General features: G+C 51.2%; 1 protein-coding gene across 4 annotated transcripts in view; it reads right to left on the bottom strand.

The window, feature by feature from the left end:
- RPS6KA2 (ribosomal protein S6 kinase A2) overlaps nucleotides 1-21,121 on the bottom strand; it is a 346,717-nt gene that overhangs the window by 284,624 nt on the left and 40,972 nt on the right. For 2 of the 4 annotated variants that reach the window (XM_032407492.1, XM_032407493.1), the window contains one exon: nucleotides 10,462-10,515. The exons of 1 other annotated variant lie outside the window; for it this stretch is intronic. In XM_032407492.1, the coding sequence (XP_032263383.1) occupies nucleotides 10,462-10,515 (54 nt within the window). The remainder of the gene's footprint in view (nucleotides 1-10,461; nucleotides 10,516-21,121) is intronic. One more of the 4 variants, XM_032407494.1, reaches the window with a different exon arrangement.

The raw sequence follows: 21,121 nt of genomic DNA, 5'->3' as shown, positions 1-21,121 counted from the left end.
AGCATTGACTCACAAATCCCATACCCATGTTGGTATGCTGGTGATTTTTAAAACCCTGTATTTCATAACCATCCCCCCCAAAAGGGATACAACTCAAAGCACGTTTTCTAGCAAATCGGACAGACAGAGTGTAGCTGCCTCTCAGCCTGGCTTGGACCGTAATGTGACGCATGCTCACTGCACGGGACTAGAACACGTCTGAGTTACGCCGGCCTGACAAACTGGTGAGTGCTGGGGGCAGGAGCAGTGGGGACTATGTGTTCCCTGGGCAGTCTCAGTCCGGGAAGATGAGAGTGCTCTGCAGATGGGCAGTGGGGGCGGCCGCACAGCTAAGTGCAGGCACCTAATGCCCCTGAGCGGGTCCCTCGAAAATGATGAAAATGGTAAATGAAAATGGCAAATTTTGAAAATGGCGAATTTTTACGTGATGTTTATTTTACTACAATAGAAAAGTTTTTTAAAAAGGAAAAAAAATGTAAGGGCAGACTGCTGAATCTGAATCTCTTCTAAAACGTCAGGTTTCAGTAACAGTTTCAATAAACGTCAACTTTGTCGTATTTCGTTCCCTTTGCCTCTAACATTGCGGACCCACGAGTGAGTGACCCGACCTCCCTCACTGTGCAAATGCACTCGAGAGTAATACACGGCATCCATCCGGGCTGGAGCAGCCCTGAGAACCAAGGCGAGTGCAAACGAGGACCTGCTCTCTGTCCCCGCCCCTGACCTGTGCCTGGGGCGCAGACAGGGATGACAGCCTCCCTCTCCCCAGGGAAGAGCTCTGACCTCAGGCCTCGCTGGTGGAGGTCAAGGACAGCAGGACTCTCCCAGGAGCAAACTGTCAGAACTCCCCCCAGGACTCCCCATGCAAGCGCCCGGTCGCCCCCTTACCTTCCTGAGAAAGAGTTTGTGCAGTTTCTTGTGCGGCAACCTGATCATCATTTACCGGCAGGAACCCAGGGGCCGGTCCACAGGGCGTCTGAGCCATTGTGCACGCTGCCCCTGCCGCTGTCAGCTCCCCGCAGCCACCCCTGCTGCTCTTCCCGCCCTCCGCCTCGCCCCTCCGCCCCTCCGCCCCTCCGAGGCAGCTCGGACCTCCTGCCACTGGGTGGAAGCTCACTCCCTCCTGCCGGGCGCACTGGGCACACTGGGGTGGGCTGTTCCGGCGGAGGCGAGCAGAGCCTGGCCAGCTCCCAAGTGAACGGGGAAAGCGGGAGAGGAATCGCCTGGAGCCTGTCCATCCCTCCTGCTCCACATGCGAGCTCGCTGACTCTGCGGAGTCCTAACAGCCTTTCACACAACATCTGGCGGCCGAATCCATCAAAGCAGGAGCTTCGCGGGGAAGAAGTCCAACGTTCCAAAGTGTCGGACACACGGCAGGGGGCAGGCGGGGAGACCCCTCCCTGCCGCCCGCCCTCCAGCCCCAGAGCACTGCCACACTACGAGGAGACCCCGGCAGGACAGGGGTAGGTAAAAACGGTGGCTTCTTGTTTTAGGTGGCACCGGGTCAACTAATGGACACGGATTAGGCAAGGATTGCATTACTCACTGTCTTACCCTTTGACTAGCACCTCCGCCACATGCACGCACACGCACACGCGCTTTCCATCTTCAACTAAACACTCTCACAGGCTAACTGGGAGTGGGGCCTTCCTGGTGAAAACGGAGCGCCCATGTTTCCTGCAGAACAACCAGCCTCTGCAGCCGTCACTTGCATGAGCCTTATCTCGCCGTGCCAGAAACGTGTGAGGTTTCGCATGAAACCCGTGAGCCAGAAGTGAGGTCAGGGTCGCACCTACGACACTGGTGTTTTTAAAGCTTCTTGTGAGTGCATAAATCGGCTCCTCCTCTGAAGACCTAAAGACGCAGCACAAAAAACTACCAACCAACAATCAGCTTTTGGGTGACAGATAACAGAAGTCACGGTTGCGGGTGCAGGTGTGGAAATAAACTGGTATAAAAATGTAGGTTATAAAAAGAAGGACTCCAAGACAAAGAAGAAATTGAAGATGAAAGGGACAGAAACTGCCTTGATATTGGGTGGCCCAGTCCATCCCTTCCTTACACCAATACGTTCAAGGAGATGTCTTTCCCAATCAAATGAAACTGGTTGTATAATTGTCCGCTCTCAAGTGGTTGCTGTCCCAGGAAATCTGTTCCAACCAAACATCTTTTCACTCATTCCATTGCCTCTGGAGCACATCCGCTAAATGTTCCTTTCCTCGAATGGCAGAACAGACTCACACACGTCATCCCTGTCCATGTCCCATTAGTGTGCACACATATGCACATCTCAGACTCGCACACGTTCATCCCTGTCCATGTCCTATCTGTGCACACACACACACACATCTCAGACTTGCACATGTTCATGTTCATCCCTGTCCGTGTCCTATTTGTGCGCGCACACACACACACACACACATCTCAGACTCACACATGTTCATCCCTGTCCATGTCCTATCTGTGCACACACACACACACAGATCTCAGACTTGCACATGTTCATCCTGGCCGTGTCCTATTTGTGCGCACACACACACACACACACCCATCTCAGAGGTCATATAAGAGCTTCAGGAAGAGCAATGACCAGGTCAGCCCTTCAGAGGGGCTTAATTCTAAGGCAGAATTTTTATTCATCCTACCTCCCGTTGGAAAGACTTTGTTAGGAACCTAGACTACAGGATTTTCAGAATATGTGCCATACATCTGCTGTTTTGCACCCATCTTTTTCTATTCTGGAGCCACTACACTTAGTCCATTCTGAGCAGAATGGTCGCACCCCTGAGCTTATTTGAGAATAAAGCACAGTTTGTTCATAGGCAAAAGTATGGCAGTAGAGAAAAGTGCCCCCATCTTAAAAAAAAAAAAAAAACCTCTCTATTCCATTTTGCTACTGAAAGCTGGCACAAAATACTAACATCGGGAAATTACTAGAAGTGAGTGTTCTCCCTGTTCTCACCAATTTCTTATCTCTTCCTTCGTTTGGGCCCAGATAGTCCCTGCACAATTCAGTCTGGAATTCTTAAAGCATTGGAAGCTGAAAACACATTCTAGTTCCATGCCTTTCCCCTAAAAGAGAAGTTCACGCAGCGTCAAGCCCTACTCCACGGTGTTTCAGAGGGTTGAAGGAGGACCGTATAAAACATTCTCCTTAAAACCTGGGCTCCTGTGATCCTTCCTGGAGATTTCAATTATTTCAATCATCCTCTGCTTTAGCAAAAGAATATTGTATCCAGACTAGACTGAAACTTAGAATTTTTTACTGAATTTTTGCTGGTGGAGAGAGGGTTGTTGAGGTTCCAATATTATCACCACTGCAGGGAATACACACAGAAAGTTTATTTTCTCTATCTGCAACGGATGCAACCCCTTGAAAACGAAGCTTCTCTCACGCGGGACGGTTCCCAACAGAGCTGACACGAGCATTGCCTGAGGGGGTGGCTCTTCGGAGAGAGGAGAGTGGGCTCATCTGGGGTCACAGCTGCTTTGATTATTTTCCAGGAAGAATAAAATTAAAGGCTTCAACATCTACTTCTAAGGGCGTATCTATCTGGTCTCCTATAAGAGAAGAAATCCCCAGGGTTAAACAGGAAGCATCTCAGCAGAATCACGGATAACGCTCAGCAGAGCTCCCGGCTGACGCAAGGGCAATGCACCTGCTCCGGGCGGAGACGCCGAGCCCGCTCTGGCTGCAGACGGTGAGGGGCGCGAGGCCGCTGCCTTCCCTGGGAAATGGGCCGGCTCAGGTTAACGTGCAATGCAGAAAACTTGGAAAGAAGCTCAGCCAAAAATGTCATCTTTTCTGCACCCCACGTTTCGCTGGAATCATTTGAAACAGTGTGCTGACAATTCTCGCTCCCTGTCTTCCCCTGGTGGCAGTGTGTGTGAGCACAGAGGGAGCAAGGCGGGAGGAATGGGGAGCCGCGGGTCTGGACAGTCCGGACCTCAAATCATCAGGCTGGCTGTAACGTGTGCTGATGTGTCCCAACTGCAATTCAACTCAAACTCCCGTAAGGATGAAAGAGTAGTTATCCAAGACTTACTGCTTTTGAAAATGCATTAGCAAAACAGATCAAGTCTTTGGTCTCTAGCTAAACAGCAGTCGTGGTAAATCTAGCAGCTTGGCGTTAACGACCTTTCCTTTCTAATGGAATTTAATTGCAGGTATATGTGAGCACGTGAACTGAATGTTGTCATGGTGACAGACAAGAAATTGCCTTTAATGCCGTGGTAGATCTCCATGACAATCCTGGCATATTCATCTTCCAAATACATTTTCAAAAGATATAATTTTGAAAAACAGCTCTCCCCGTGCATTGGCCACTGCTTTAAAGAGACTGCTATTGCTGTCACATTGGGTATCCGTCCTCCAGCTTGCACAGTTATGCCCAAGAAATAAACCCCCGCCACCACAGAAAGCATCCGTTCACGCTCCCATCAGACACGGTAACGTTGACCTCAGGGCCTCGGTGCGGGTCTTCCCCTGTAAGACCTAGTACAGGTGTCCCATTTCTCGGGGCCTCACAGAATCAGACCGACCAGCCCAGACCTGGTCCAAGAAGGCAGGCTGTGATTTTTCATTCACCCTTTCTTATAAGAGCAGTTGTGATGGAACTGAGGGCACCAGACTGGATCATAATGGGGCAGAGAGGGAAGGAGAGAAGACGAGGCACTCCCGGGAGGTTTAGATGGGAGGAGAGCCAGCCCACGACTAGCAGGTGCATGGGTCAGGAGGGGGTTGTACGTTGCCCACGTGGGGGCTGTGAGTCTCCAGCAGAATGGGAGCTAAAGTGTTAGCATTCTCTGAGAAATGAAGTGGAAACCCTTCGTCATGAATGGGCAGCTTCTAATAACATGAGGGAAAGTGTTTGTAAAAGGAATCTGGAGACCAACAGCAACAGACATCTTTACCTTTATAAATGCATGAAATGTTTACGTGACACACATTTATATATTTATACATGCACATCCATGTAGGTCCAAACATATATGAAAGAAAAACAAAGTACTTAAAAGATCTGACCGTTCATCTTTAATTCCATGCAGTCCAGAGGCCCAGCAGGTAACATGGCCGGGGTCAAGGTCATAGTTACCAAGTAGCTAAGTGGGGAAAGGGTAGGACGCTAGCCCAGCTCCATGGGCTTCTAGTCTGGTCCTTTCTTATGCTTTCTGAGAATGTGGACAACTCCTCAGGCGGAAAAAACAGTAGGAGCAACTGTGGGCCTGACATCATAAGGACCATAAAATCTCCAGACAAATAAGTAGATTTTCTGAAGCTGTGCTGCATAGAAAACCCAGGGCGGGAGAAGCTCAGCGTTGCGGGGGCTGCTATTCCACAGGTGCCCCCGTAAGGCCGGGCTCCGTCGAGCAGGGCCTTCTCCAGGACCTCAGCGACCATCTGCGGCCCTGAGCTCGCAGCCAGCCCCTCCCCCCACCACTCCCAGCTCGGACACTTTGCAGAGCCGTGGAGTCGACGCGGCCGGTTCCCCAGTGCACCCATACCTCGGCGCAGAGGCTTAAATAAGTTGCACCATCATAAAAAATAATAGCTTTATATACCCTTTAATAGATCATAAAAGATAGCCATAATTTCCTGTAGCTCTTTTTTCCCCCCAAGACCATAATTTAGAAAACGCTGCCTAAACTGAAACTCAGGATGTAAGATGTAGAGCCGGCATTTATAAAAGAATTTAAAGAGCATCCTACTCGTCTGAAAGACAAGAAGCTGAGCCTCCCCCTTCAGCTGCATGACTCTGAGCAACTTACTGCATTTCCCCCTGACCTCCACTTCCTCCTCTGGAAAATGCAGGAAGAGGAAAGGAACAGTCGCCACGCAAAGCTGCCGGGGACAGTGGCAGGTGCTCGGTGACGAGCAGTCCTTCTGCTGACACCGCCCCCCACATCTGCCACAGAGAGCTTCCTGCTTCTCCACGTTCACCTGAGGTCAATATCTTGATGGCTATGATTACAACAGGAGGAAGTCACAAGGCGAATTACAAATTCAAACAAAGTTCCCTTTGGGTTGCTTGGATCCATAATTACGAGAGCAACCTCTTTTAGGCTGCATTAGTAAATTGCAATGACTTGTCAGTTAACTGAATTGAGTTCTTTTGTGCTGTTTGTCACTAAATGTCATGAAATGTCACCTAAAATGGGTGAAATCACCTAAGATATTAGAGTTTTCCATATGTCACTAAACCCAAGACATCTGTAATACATCACCACCCAACGATTATAGTCATTTTAATACTTTTAGGATGGGTTGAGCCTTAGCTAATTAGTTTTTTTCAAATATAATTATTTTATAAGGAGTATAGAATTCTTGGAAAACTATAGAAAAGTATGACAAAAAAATCACCTGTGATCCTAGAACTTAATAAAAAGCCTTGGGACTTTTTTGGTGTTTTGCTTTGTTTTTCTATAAATCTTGTCCGGTTTTGGTTAGGAAATGGGCTATAGCTGAATATGCTAAAATTCGGGGTTCAACGTTTTCCCCTAAACTTAATGTTTGGTTTTTCTCCAGCTATCCTAAAGGGAAAGTTAAAAGTATGACCTTGATCCAAGGATGTTCCTAGCACAAAACTGGCCCCTAAATGCTTTCCAGGGTTTCTGCTGAAGGCTACACACACGTGGAGGGACCATCCAGTGATTAAATGCGGAAATGAGACTGTGTCTTTGTCTCTTTCCTGATGACTCAAGGAGGGAATGAAACACCCACAGAGGTTGCAGATGCACTCCTTCTTGGTCGCGGCTCGCTCAGCTACCACCACTGTTCTGGACCCTTCCCTGGGCCCCCACCTGTGCCATGGAGATGCGAGACCCAGCTCTGTGGCCCACCGCAGTGCTAACGCACCTTCCCCACCACCTGACCTGGTACCCCTCCGCGCCCTGTCTTCCGTCCGAGGACTGCGAGGTGAGGCCCCACTGGCGTCCCCAGCATGTCGCTGGGCTGGGCATGGATGAAGATGCTTTAACCCGGGGCCCAGCTAGCAAGGAGGCTCAGCTCCTCTGCACGAGGAGCCAGCTCTGTGATAGGATTTTACCCCTGAGAACAGAGTGAAAACCAGAGCCCTGCACCTACACCCCACGCGTCACCCATCTCGTCACATCCCCTCCCACCTCCCACTGTCGCACCATCAAGAAGCACAAGTCCTATGCTTCACGGCTCAAACAGGCAGGGAAAGATTTGGTGAAAAAGACAAACAGGAAAATCCACCTGATTCGGAAGTTACAGGGCTCAGAATCAATTTGGTCCAGGATGAGAAAGATTAAAGCTTCATTCGAAGAAAGCAAAACGGAAAGGAGAACTGAGCACACCTTTCCGTCCCGGGACCCTAACTGAACGCGCGTCTGTGATGCAGGCTGGGGCCACACACATGTGAGCCTCCACGCGGGGCTCCGCTCACCCAGAATTTGCAAGAAGCAGCGGCATTAGCATTGGACGGATACTTGTTGAGACTCATGTCCCAGGAATGTCAGCACTTCAACTCTGTTTCCTTTCACAGGATTAAGTTTGAGTTACTATGTTAGTTTCTTTGCTTATTGAGGTATCTGGCAAAAGAACAGGTTTTTCACAGATTATTAAGAATTAAAACAACACACGCACACCCCCTGATGTCAGGCAGGCCGTGTGCAAGCTCGTATCAGGCACGTCACACGCTCCCCCGGCCTGGGCGCAAGGCTTCAAGCAGCTCCCCATCCTGTCCCCAGAGCCAGGCAGCCTGCGACTGTCTCCCCTTGTTGGCACAACCCTGGCCTCCAGCATTGCTCTGTGACGATCAGGACGGCCACGCTCCCTGGCTCCAGGTGGCAGGAAATCTGAGGGAACATCTGCTTGTTCTTGGTTACACCCCCCCCCCAGATCAACAGGTGGCTGAATGATGCAGCCCCGTGGAGGGGGCGTGCGTGTTCCGCAGGAAGACAGGAAGAGAGGTGGGACCAGAACGGCCCTCGAGGGGCAGAAACGGCTCCGCGCAGCGACCCCTCTCTTCTGCTGGCGCTGTGGCAAAAGGAAACGTCCCTCCCTTGGCATTGGAACCTCCTTTGTCTCCTTTGAACATCTCCTTTTATAAAATCAAATACATAAAGAGTGAAGCCATAATAGAGAAAGGGGAAACGCCAAGAGCTGCTAAACTGGAGACGACTTGCGGGTTGAGCAGGTGAAACACACGAAGTCGGCCCCTTGCTGCGCCTGCCGGATCAGCACGTCCAGGACACGCCTGGGAAAACACGTAGGGTCTCTCCCCAGAGCTGTGGGAGCACCTGCTTGCAGCCCCACAGCCAGATCTGCGTTAGGATTTGGAACAGGAGACCCCAGGAGCCTCCTGCGGTCGAACTACCTGTCGAACGCGAACTTTTGCAGAGAGGAAGAGGAGAGCAGACACAAAGGTCAACTCCTAACTCAAAGATCTCATCGCCCTGCTCAGACTTCCAGCGTGCTCCCTGGTGATGCTGCGTGAGCTCGGATCGGTGTGTGTTTATCCTGAATCTGAAAACGTGGCCAAGCCCTCGGGGGGTCAGGCTGGCCGCGGGCACCGCAGCGGGGCTCCCAGGGCCCTCCCAGAGCCTTGAGCTAGATGTGAGCCGCAAGCACGCAATGGTTCTTCTCAGAAATGTTCCCGACTCTGACCGTGGCTCTTACTGCAACACGCATGGAGGGCTGGTTATTGGGAACGACGCACGCGTGACACGCACCCGCATGGCTTCCATCACCCACCAGCTACGTTCTTGTCAATCTGCCTACGTCGGTTTCTCGGGCCAAAAGAAGAGAACCACATGCAGTATGGAATCTTCATGCTTGCTCTCCAGGGCGAGTCCAAGTGTGGAGTGTGACAACAGGCAGAATAACGGGACTTTTTATCTCTCCGTGAGATGCAGCTCCTCACGGACCTCACCACAGAGAGCCAGATAGAGCTCTGATAAGAATCACCAACGAGAGCTGACCTGTTTTTTTCTTGAACAGGTTATAAACTAGACTGCAAAGATGTTATGAGAAGAGAAGGGCCATTCCCACCCACCACGACATGCCTTGTTTCTGAATGTCTTTACATGAGGCTGCAAAGCAAACGACTCTTCAGACACCTGTCTAATCACTTAACCAAAGTAACCAGAACCACGCTGAGATGTCACAGACCATAAATCATCATCACCGAGCTTCAGTTCCACTGACACGATGTTTATGTCTAATAAGGAAGATCTAATTCACACAACATAATGGTACAGAGAACCTTTTCTTCGACCAAGTTCTTTGCGTTGAGCTACTTATAAAAATCTACTGGATGCAGACAGGAGTACCGTAAGTATGCTAAAAGCGCAACAGGAGACTTCAGTGCTGAGTTCGTTCACTCAAATGCGAGACTGACCACTCGCGGAAGCGTCTTCTCTTGCTCCTGGAATTGGCCGGACTCTCTATTGTCCCCTGGGACTTGTAGACCCATTGAGGAGCTGCTGAGAAGCCCATCACTTCTCTGCGCTGCTTCCCAACCTGCACATGCAACGGGGCAGCCCACCACCTCAACAAGGCCAGGGAAGCAGGGCCCTCAGAAAGCTGCCAGATGCCTAGTGGGGGGGCTTCATATGTATTTTGTTTAGTATGAGCCAGAATGAAGTCTGATGCATTCATGTAAATTACATCAGCCTGACCAACACCCAGGTTTCAAATGACCTGTTGGCACCTGTAAGGACCAGGCCCATTGCTCCCGCCTTGCCCGCTGGGAATATTTGCCCCGATGAATACGGATGTCATGGCTTTGCCTGGACACGTAGCGTTCTTACTTAGCGGTTTCCAGGGAGTCAGGAAAAGTAAAACACCCATAAAACCACTTTACCAAACTTCTTATTTACGATGTTACTATTCAAACCACATAGCTGCTCAAAACACTGCAGGAAATCTACCTTCATCTAAAACGACCCATTTTAGGCCTAATTCCTAGACAAGCTTCTGATGAGACCTGACCTCCACATGCAGTCCGTACGGTCCCACAGCTCCCGGCAGACCCAGCACGGGGCCAGCCCCCACCCCAGCGTCACCTCGTTCTGAGGGCTCCCTTGTTGTTGTGACTCCCGGCTTATTTTGAAGGCACATGGTAGAGTTTGAAAAGGAATAATGCACATGGAATCATATATATGATGTCCCCAGCGACCCACAGATTCAGAACAGAACCCACCATCTTCAGAGAAAGCAGGAGACTGTCCCAGCTGCGCACACAAGGCAGACCCCTGCTGCACAAAGACGTTATCGCACCAGTCCAGGCGTTTCATCACTAAGCCCGGAACGTCAGATAATGGAAACTTCACTGTGCGGGATCCCCCCTCTAAGAGCACACCACGGCCGGCTCCGCTGGACTGAGCAGGGTCAGGTAACGCAAGAAACTGAAAGACCACTTCGCGCTCAACACTCTTTTAAACCTGGAACTCATATTCTCAGGAGAAACACAAGCCAACTCGAACAGGTCTTACCTCCACGGACGCAGCTGACTTTGTCTCAGGCAAGGTCGAGTCCCATTTGCCCTGCTGAAGCAGAAAGGGAAGAAAAAGTCCTGTAAGTCACAGGATGGCATTTACGGCGAACAGCTGTGCTGGTGAGCGCAAGTAGACACTCACCAAGCCTGGGCGTTTTTTGCTCCTAAACATTAATTTCCACATGGTTCTAAAGAATTGGGGGAGTTTCTCGAGCTTTCAGGAAGGCTTGAAGTAAACAGCAGAAGAAGGGAACTTGCAAACTTTTGTGCAACTTTTACAATTCAGCCAAAGGAAGTGATGATGTTCCCATTACCAACCTCAAAACTCAACCCCAAAAAAAGCCAAAAAAAGAAAAACACAGAAAAAACCAAAAACAAAAAGTCACTCGTCTCACGTCCAGACACGTATTTAATTAGCAGGGGCTATCACTAACGGAACCGGACAGACGTCCTAAGGCGACTTGTCAGCTCCTGGTTCCCTGGGAGGCAATCATTCTGGCTATAGGACCACGAGGGTCTGGGGTCTGCGCACACAGCTCGTGACAGCCTGGCCTGCTTCCATCGTGGGGTTCAAGCCAGAAACATGCTTCCAGCATCCCTGCCTCTCCCCAAGCCGCTCTCGGGCTACAGTAAGACCCTGAGTAGCCTGAAGAGTTTACTTAGCAATGTGCTTTTAGGAATTTGGGAACAGAAAGCAAGGCTGGTCTTGTTTCTGCACCCCCCAAACTGCAGGGCTCAGTTTCCCTTTTCTGTTTTATTCCGTCACCTCCCTTCTGTTCCCTGCTCCTTGGCTCATACTTGCTACAAAATAAGAGATGGAAAGAAACCAAACTTTAAAGGAATCTCTTGCACCCCTCGCTAGCAACCGTGGCTCACGACCATGCGGGGATGTGCACCCATGTCACGGACCACAGAAAGGCCCAGAGATCCCGCTGCAAGAGAATTCTGCACTGGTGGGTATGATTTTCCTCAACTTCAACCTACACCATCACTGTCTTCCCACAGAACTGGTAAAGGCCGGCGTATCTTCAGTATCCTTAATTTCTTCACATCCCTGACTCTCCATGTTCGGTGCACATTAGAAACATCTGAAGCTTTTTTTAAAAAAAGATTTTATTTATTTATTTATGTTAGAGACAGAGAGAGAGAGAGAGTGGGGAGGGCAGAGGGAATCTCAAGCAGAAGCCAAACCCAGCGCAGAGCCCGACGCGGGGCTCGATCCCACGACCCTGAGGTCATGACCTGAGCCAAAATCATGAGTCAGTCGCTTGAGGGACTGTACCACCCAGGTGCCCCAAGACACCTGGAGCTTAGCACACCCCCAGACGAAATCAATCAGGAGTGCAGGGACAGAATCCTGGCACATTAGGGCTGCCCGTGCTTACCAGGTGATGCTAACGTGCGGTCAGGGTTGAGCATCCTCGCTCTCCTGTCCCTTAGTCCCCGTCTCTTGTCCCCCAGCTGGACGGTATTAAATAGCGCGCACACACACGTTCTGTGACCTGTTTGTGCAGCTTGTACGGCAGCTGGGGCTGCAAAGGGTGTGTGTGGCAAACACCGTGGGTCTCCTCCTCAGCAGCCTGTCTTCCTTCATGGTGAAAGTACCTTTCCTTCTACGGGGAATGAATCCCGTGAAGCGCAGGAGAGCATGACCCTGCCGTGATCACCCATCGCCATGGGCAGGGCCGTGACAAGGGCCTGGTTGCTCTCCGGGCACAGTGTCTGCTCCGAGATGGGCATGCACCCCACAACAGGTGAGGCCTGCCCAGGGCTCCAGGAGAGCCACCGGCCCAGCCTGTCCTGGTGGCCAGCTTTGCAGACGCTCTGAGTCTGGAGTTTGTGCTTGGTGCACCTAGGAAACGTGCCTGCCTGGGCATGGAGGGGACGTGGTGTTAGGACCTTTGTGTTCAAATCCGCCAGAAGCCATATCTTTTTCAACCATAGGGGCTGATAAACTGCCCATCTTGCTTGCGCCAGTTTGATGTGGTTTCTGTAACTTGAAAACGAGTGTGAGGCCTAATGCAACGTCAATGATGTGTTTACAGATAAAGTCCCCAAAGTGCCATAGAATCACACAATCATCCATTGTCTGATCCAACCCCACGACCAACCCACCAACTGGTCACCTTCTCCTGGCGGGGGGGGGCCCGCACCACACATGGTGCCCACACCCAGGCTGTCTTGAAGCCCCTGAGGCTGAGAGTACAGGGTGTTCAATACTTGGGGGCTCTCCCTGAAAACTCGAGATGCTGAATTTGCATATTCTCTCATTCACAGTCATGAGTTTCTTTCCCCTTCATTCTCTGGAACCCCCCCTTTACCAATAGGAGTCAGTGAAGTAAGCGGGGGCATCAGGCTCAACAGAAGTGAAATGCTGGTCCACCAACCATCTGGCAGCCACGTGACCCCGCAGACCCCTTCACATCTCTGCTGCCTCCTAACAGTTCTCCATTCCCTGGACTTCATGGTCAGCTGCCAGGCTCAGCTCCTGAGCCAAATGTGGGGGGCGGGGAGCAGGGGGGTCTTTCAAGACCTACAGTGCTGACCCCCATCCTCCCTACTCCATTCCACTCCCGGATGAGCAGAGAGGACTTCCCTGCAGGTCCCACTTTCCTCCCTGGGAGCACCTGTGATTATGACAGGTGGGGAAGGAGACAGAAGACAGGTGGAGGGGAGGGGGGTGGGCCGGGAGGACGCTGCCTCGGGTTTCCATCGCTAGAGGAGTCAGGCCTGTCCTCCCTCTTCCCGTTACATCCCCGTGACTGCGTTCTTGTCAAAATGCATCTAGCATGAATTCAATAGCATCACGGCCGGCTCCCCAGGGAAAAACTAAAGTGACGAGGGTATGAAGCACTTCACACAAACGGATGGGACTCCAGGTGTATTCCACGAAGAGGAAACTCCTCAGACTTGTTTGTGGAAAATAAATGAACAGGGGCAACTATGTTTGTGCTTTGTTAACTTGAAAGAAAATATCAAAAATATCTAGACAAAGTATCAATAACCATTCTGGAAACAATATGGCTGAATATTTTTGTAAAGCTCTAGAAAGCAGTCGTGTGCCCCGGGACAAGTGAGGGGCACCCACTGGAGTGTGTACGGCATTTGGAATGTCTAGTCTGGACGGCCAAGCGTTGTGACTCTGTGGGTCTGTGGAGATTGGGCTTTCAGTGGATGAGAGCGGACAACCCAACTTTATAACGCAAAGGGGTCTGGCTCGCTCCCAGCGCCCCTGTTTACTGGACAGGAGAGTACCTCGCAGACTTTGTGCACCGTCCTCCAAAGCCACACTTGGCCAGGTACCAGGTGACAGAGTGAATACGCGCTGTTACTTCCTCAGTGAAATCAGTACGTGGGATGCTGAGAAAGCTCAGCACTTTAAGCCCTGATTTGCCTGGAATGTTACTGCAGAACTGACCTTGTGGTCCTGGGCGGACTGGCTCCCGGGGGCAGGGCGGGGGCGCTGTCAGCAGGTGCAGCAGCGGGGAGGCCGGGCTCAGGCTCCTGGTTGTCTCCCGCCACCAGATGCTGGGCAAGTGACTTAGCCAGGTGGCCTCGGTTTCCCCATTTGCACAGTTGGGGCGGCACCTGGCTTCTGGGGGAGGTGGGAGAAAGGAGCAACACGCTTTAGACGCCGGGCACGCGGCAGCCTGTCAGCGCTGGCCACGAGGAGGCAGGAAGGCGATCCCCAAGCCCGAGTGGCTTAGCCGGCCTCAGAGACATCTCGCCCCTCGGATGCTGGCGTCCGTGTTTCTGGTCTGGGATCCCTTGGAAGTTGACCCCCGGGGTGTCCGACTAGATCTAACTGTGCTGTGTTCCCGGCTGGGGTCCTCCCTCCCGCCGGCGGGGGAGGCGCGGGCACGGATGAACAGCAGATGGCGCCAGAGACGCGGTCTGTGGCCAAGCGCCGCTGGGGAGGGGGCTGGCCCGGCCTATCTCAATTCTATTTCTCATCAACAATTAGGCCATAAATCAATGTCGATTCTGTTGTTCTGGAGCTGTTTAGAAATTCCCAAAATAGTTCATTTAAGACGTGGGGCTCATCCACGCTTTCCTCTGCAGTATGGATTCTTAAATGTCTGTGGACGGGGGAGTGGCCGCGGCACACACATCCACCCGCCCCAACACACAGGCCCGCCGGCTGTTGGAGTCTGTGGTCCTCACGAAGCACAGCGCTCCTCCCTCCTCCCCACCTGCATCGGCCGGTCACTGCGAACCCCCAGCCCGGCCGCCGCTGCGGGAGAGCTCTGGTGTTGATCTGTGGGACCTCACTGACGTGCTCCCCCAGGGACCAAACGCTCAGCTCCCACGAAGACCAAATTGTCAGGGCTTGTTCTCCATAACCCAGCGTCTTCTCCCTCGGCTGGGGACCCAAAGTCCCAGAGACCCTCGGCCATGTCTGGGTCTTTATTCACCCTGAAGGGTCACGGAGGTGATGTTACAACAGCAACCGGGAAATCCGCCCTGGCCAGCCACCTCCTGGCCCATGGCCGGCGTCTTTTCTGGACGAAGCCGACCAAGAGGCTGTGTGGCTAGTCCCACACTAGAAGAAGGGGTGTTCCCGATTGCAGCTCCGTGCTCCTTCCCCTCCTGGGGCTCAGAGGTCAGGTCCACGCTAAAGCAGATGGGGGGCCGCTCAGAGCACGTGCACTTCCTACAGATGGCAGGGACATCCAGCGACAAGGACGTCACCGCGCACGCTTAGAGACGACAGGAAAATGTCCTTCGATGGGCAGCCAGCGTGGCAGGAAGGAAGGGGCTGAAGGACAGTGACCACAGGGCTGGACCGCCACCAACTGGGGGCTTGCAATGTCCGTCGTCTTTGAATTCTGAATCTTAAAAATATTTTTTTAATTGAGGTGAATTTCACATAACATAAAATGAACCATTTCGAAATGAACAGTGTCATTAAGCACATTCTCACTGTTGAGCAACCAGCCCACTGTCCACTTCCAAATAATTTCATCACCCCACAAGGAAGCCCTGAGGGGTCCGCACCCCCCCCGCAGCGGCCCTCCTCCCCCAGCCCCTGCAGCCTCTCTGGACTTCACGTAAATGGAAGCAGACCACGGAGGGCTTCGGCATCTGGCTTCCTTCACGTAGCATCACGTTCCTGAGGTTCATCCTGTGTAGCACAGATTGGTACCTCATTCCTCTTTGTGGCCGAGCCATTCTCCAGGGTGTGGGCACACCACTCCCCGCTCAGCCATGCACCTGCCGGTGGGCGCTTCAGACTGGTCCCGCCTCTGGTTGCCGGGAGCAGGGCTGCTGAAGCCTGCACGGGGTCCCTGTCTTCAACCGTCCTGGGGGCCTGCTGAGTTATGGTAACGGTTCTCCAGAATGGCCGGATTTTTCCAGAGCAGGGGAGCCATTTTACTTTCCCACCAGCAATGTACCAGAGCTCCAACTTCTCCACAGTCTCACTCAAAACTTGGTACTTTGCATCTTCTTTTCTTCTTCTTTTTATTATTATTATTATGGTCATCTTAGTGGGTGCGAAATGGTACCTCATTGTGGTTCTGATTTGCATTTCCCTAATGATTAGTGATGTTGAGCATCATTTCTCGTGCTTTTTGGTCACTTGCATGTGTTCCTTGGAGAAATGTCCACTCACATCCTCTGCTGTTTTCCATTTGGGTTGTTTGTCATTTTGTCCTTGGTGGCAGGTTTTCACACTCGTGGAGGTACAGGAGAGGAGAGACTGGCCCTGTGAGCAGAGGGGCTGGCACGGAGCCAGCCGCGGGAAGCTGGGACACTCAGTCGGCTTGGGGAGGGGCCGGCGGGGACAACAATCCACTGAGCAGCATAAGAATGAGGAAATTCCCCTCACGTGTCCTGGGCTCAAGTTTAAAATATTTTAAGTCGTCCCTGGTCATCGAACATGCCAGACCCGTGCCTCCCATGAGCGTGGGTGGATTTATGGTGGCGGGAGGTTCACATGAGTTTCAGTGAAAGCCGCCCCCACGCCAGGAATCCACCGGAGCCGCCCGCAGCCGCACCAGGGCTCCCCGTGGACAGACACAGTCTGGGGCCAGGCTGCCAGGGATCCGCACGGGAGGGGTGAGGCTCCAAAGTGTGCCCACAGCCCCAGATCTCAAAACCCGTGCAGATGTGGCCAGGGAGCCCAGGCTGCACCAAGAACTTCCAACAGCAGGAGGGCAGCATTGAACAGAACATAAAATAAAAATTTTTAAACTCAAAAGAGATGTAGTAGAAAGTAAATGCAGACAAACAGCTGTGGTTCAGAGACGGTCTAATCCTCTATGAAATCCGAGAGAACCCAAGAGAACGTGCTGACAACTTATTCATTCTAATCAGAGGGGATGATGGGTTACCGAATACAAGAGTAATATTCAGAAGTTAATAGAGCTTTTGTACATCAGCAGGAAACCATTTGAAGAGATGACGTTCAAAATTGCAAAAAGGAGGAGCAGAAGGGAGAAAGACAAGAAAGGACAAGGAAAGAATACCTGTAAAATCTAAAGTGTGTATCTAAATGAAAATGTGTAAGGACTTTACAGAAAATATGAAAAACTTTATTGAAAGAAACAAAAGAAAACCAAAGTAAGTGAAGTTAAATATCCATTCCAGAACAGAAATCTTAATATGGTAAAAAAAAAAAAAAAAAAAAGTCACTTTTCCCCAAATCAATCTATACATTTTTATGCAGTGACCATAAAACATCCAAACAGGAATAATTTTTCCTGGGATTAAAGTCAAAGAGTGAAGGCTGAAAAGTAGCCAACACTATTTTGAAGAAGGGCAAGTAGGAGACACGCATGACCGGACAGATAACAGCACCCACTCCAACGTCGGAGGGATCACATTTGTGCGAAGAGCCCAACAGAGCCCAGAAGCCGCCCCCACACACGAGAGCTCAGAGAAGGACAGACCGGACACTGAGGGACGGACAAGGGGTTCCGGCCAAGTGACCGATCAGCCTCCTACCATGGATAATAATAAATGCAAGACCAAAATGGGAAAAAGCTGAACTATGTAATTGTTAAAGGGACATTCAGGAGATTGTATTTTTACTTGAACTACTAAAGGATTTTTCAAACAAGTTAAAAATCCATACATTATATTTTTAAAAATCAATAGATTTGACTACATCTAAATAAGAAATATTTTGCATGACAAAAGACACGAGGTTAAAACAGGGCACAGACCAGAAGAATGTACTCATAACCTACATGACTGAAAAAGAATTAGCATCAGAAATATGTTAAGGTTAATGCATACAATAGAGAGAGGTGGAGAGGTGCTTTTCGTCTTCATCAGATAAGCAAATTCTTCACCCCTAAAAATAGCGTAAGTGGGGCATCTGGGTGGCTCAGTCAATGAAGCATCCAACTCTTGATTTCGGCTCAGGTCATGATCTCAGGATCCTGAGATCAAGCCCTGCATCAGGTGCAGAGTCTGCTCAAGATTCTCTTTCCTTCTTTGTCTGCCCCTCCCCCTCTCTAAAATAAATAAAAATAAATCTTTAAAAAAATAGCCCAAGTGTGCCAAACTGCATCCAATGGGAGTTGGTGAGTATCTGGAAAAAAGAACTCTGATAAATTGCCAAAGGGCAAATAAATGAGTTCAACCAGTTTGGAGAGAAATTTGTCAATACCAAGTTAGTTTGAAAAGGTACCTATCTTATGGCCATCAATTTCACTGTTCAGAATCTAAACAGAGAAATAAACTCTAGAATACGTTCATGGGAAGACATAGGTTCTCCACTGAGCACTGCTTAAAAGAACAGAAATTGGAAATCACCTGACTTGGCTCCTCGCTAGGGGAATGGAAAAATAAACTGGCATTTTTCATACCAGGAAACGCGACACAGCACACAAAGTGAATGAAAAAGAACCACATGATCAACATGAATAAATCTCAAAAATATCGTAAGAGCTTTTTGAAAATAAGTTTCAAAAGGAAACACAGACTGTGATTCCAGCCACATAAAAATTGAAAACGCACCCATCATTTATAGGTACACACTGATATGGGCTGAACTGTGCCCCTCACAAAGTCACATGCTGAAGCTGGAACCCCCACGACCTCGGAGTGTGACCCTCCTGGAGACGGGTCTTTATGGAGGCGATCGAGTTAAATGGGGTGACGCATGTCATGGGCCCTGATCCAGTGGGACTGGTGTCCTTGTAAGAAAAGGAGATTAGGGTACAGGAACACCCCGAGGGCAGACCGCGTGTGGCGCAGGGGATGCGTCTGCAAGGCAAGCAGAGAAGCAAGCGAGCCTGCCCCCTGCCCCCTGCCCCCCCACCACCACCCGCAGAGGTCCAGCCTCCGGGCCCGTGGGGAGCGCTGCCCCGTCTGCGGCGCTTGTCACCAGAGCTAGTTGACGGACACAGCCGGGGAGGCCACGTGCCTCTGTGGGCCAGCCCGGAAGAGCCAGCGAACGGGCTCAAATGTCCACTGAGCCTTCAAACCATTGCAGTAATTGAACTTGAAATACGAGCCAAATCCAGACATTGACGACGCTACTGGGGTTGTTTCAGGGGCACTTACCATGCTATTTATGGTCTTCGTCTACACCTGTGGAACACATGTACTTATCTCCGAGACTCAGGCTACACGGGCCTCCTCAACACTGCTTTGCAAATCAGCCTGGCTGGGTCACGTAGACCGAGCTGGGCACTTTTCTGTGTGTGGCCGCCACAGTCCAAGTAACCGAATCACAACCACTCGGGTGTGTTGTGTGACTCTGCTAGACTATTGACTCCTTGTCCTCAAATCCTCCTGGAGCACTGAGGTCTCTCCCAGCACCCGAGGACCAGAAGATCCCTCTAAAGAAACAGTACCGCAAGATGGAAGGTCAGAGCTCCCCTCCCACAGAAACACGGGCCATCTCGCGCCTTCCTCTTTGGCTCCATTGGTGAGGGTCATGCCTTTGGAAAATAAATCAGTACATGAAATCTGAAGGCGGAGCACCCAGGTGTGGAGAAGGCACATACCCATACACCAGACTGTGAAACAAGCGCACATTTAACCCTTGAACGATGCAGATGCTGGGACACCCACTCCTACGTTGTTGAAAATCTACACGGAACTTTTGACTCCCCCCAAAGTTAACTACTACTAGCCTACTGTTAACTGGAAGGCTTACATAACAGTTAACACATAATTTATGTTATATTATGCACTGCATTCTTACAAAAAGCAAGCTAGAGAAAAGAAAATGCTAAGAAGATCACAAGGAAGAGAAAGTATATCTACAGAACATATTTAGGATCAGGTCAGGTCATTATTAACGACTCTCCCAGAGAAACTAGAAACTAGTTTCATTTCATTCTTAATCATCCATAACTTAACGATGCATTTTAGGATTGCCGAGATAATATCAGTATGAAGGGCCTCTCCCCATCACTTGGAGCGTGTTGTTTGACCTTACGCGGAAGCAAGCGCTCTCAGGAAGACCATGCACTCACTGGGGTCAGGCAGGCCTCGGGTCCCCACCTCAGCACTATCGACCTGTGGGGTGGGTACCTCTGTCGTAAGGGCCGTCAGGTGCACTATACGATGTTTAACCTCATTCCTGGTCTCCGACGCCAAGAGAAAGCTCTGTCCCAGTTATGACAACCAAAACCATCTCTACACATGGCTCATGTCCCCCAGGGGTGTAAGATCACCCCTGCTTGAGGATGAACTGCATCTTTAGGAACAAGACTCCAGCCCACGAGGGGTCCTGGCAGGTTCTGGAGACGGAGGAGCTGGGTGTGGCCAAGACACACATGCACGCACCAGACTGGGAAACACAGCCACACCCGGAGCACAGCTGCTCCCAGTACTGAAACTGTAGCTCAGTTAGAGCCCGGGGGGAAGCAGGACTTCACTCTGAGGCCCAGGGAGCTGGGCCGGCCTCCCTAAGCCCTCCTGAGCGCGGGCAGGGCTCCTTGGACCCTGATGAGCAGGTGGGAGGCAGCCGGCTCCAGGGAGAGAGGACCCCTCTCAGCTCAGCCCTGTGACCACACAAACCAGATGTGTGCAAGGGCGGGAGCCCACATTTACAAACATTTTCATAAATTCTAGTTAATTTGTGACTCACTCAGCAGAGTGCCTCATCCTCGGCCCCGGATGGAACATGGAGACCCCTGCCCCAGGACCTGTCTGTTCAGCCCTGGCCAATGACAGGCCTTTGGTTCCCAGGACGGTTAACTTGTGTGTTGACCTGGCCCGGCCATGGGGACAGGTGCTGGCCAAACAGCAGTCTGGATGTCGCTGTGAGGCTTTAGATGCGCTTAACTTTTACATGAGTGGCCTCTGAGTAAAGCAAATGGCCCTGCATATTATGGGCGGCCGCATCCTTCAGTGGAAGGCCTTCGGGGGGAAGACTGAGGCTCCCCAGGAAGGAAGGGCTTCTCCAGGCACCCTGAGACTACGGTACCGCCTGGTGGCTGCCCTACGTGGCTCAGCCGGCCAAACACCCCCGACCACGGGAGCCCAACCCTGACAAGACATCTCGCCCCTCTGTATGTGTACGTACACATGCACGCCCTCACACGCATATGCACCTGCACACACGCACACATTCATGCACGCACATGTGCACACATGCACACACCTGCACAAACATGCACGCCCTCACACACACACCTGCACACACCCTCACTCATGCATCTGCACACACACACCCTCACACACGCATGCAC

This window comes from Phoca vitulina, unplaced genomic scaffold, assembly GCF_004348235.1.
Source record: "Phoca vitulina isolate PV1807 unplaced genomic scaffold, GSC_HSeal_1.0 scaffold9, whole genome shotgun sequence".
NCBI lineage: Eukaryota > Metazoa > Chordata > Mammalia > Carnivora > Phocidae > Phoca > Phoca vitulina.
The sequence above is the reverse complement of the archived record's forward strand: the minus strand, read 5'-3'. Positions and strand labels throughout refer to the sequence as shown.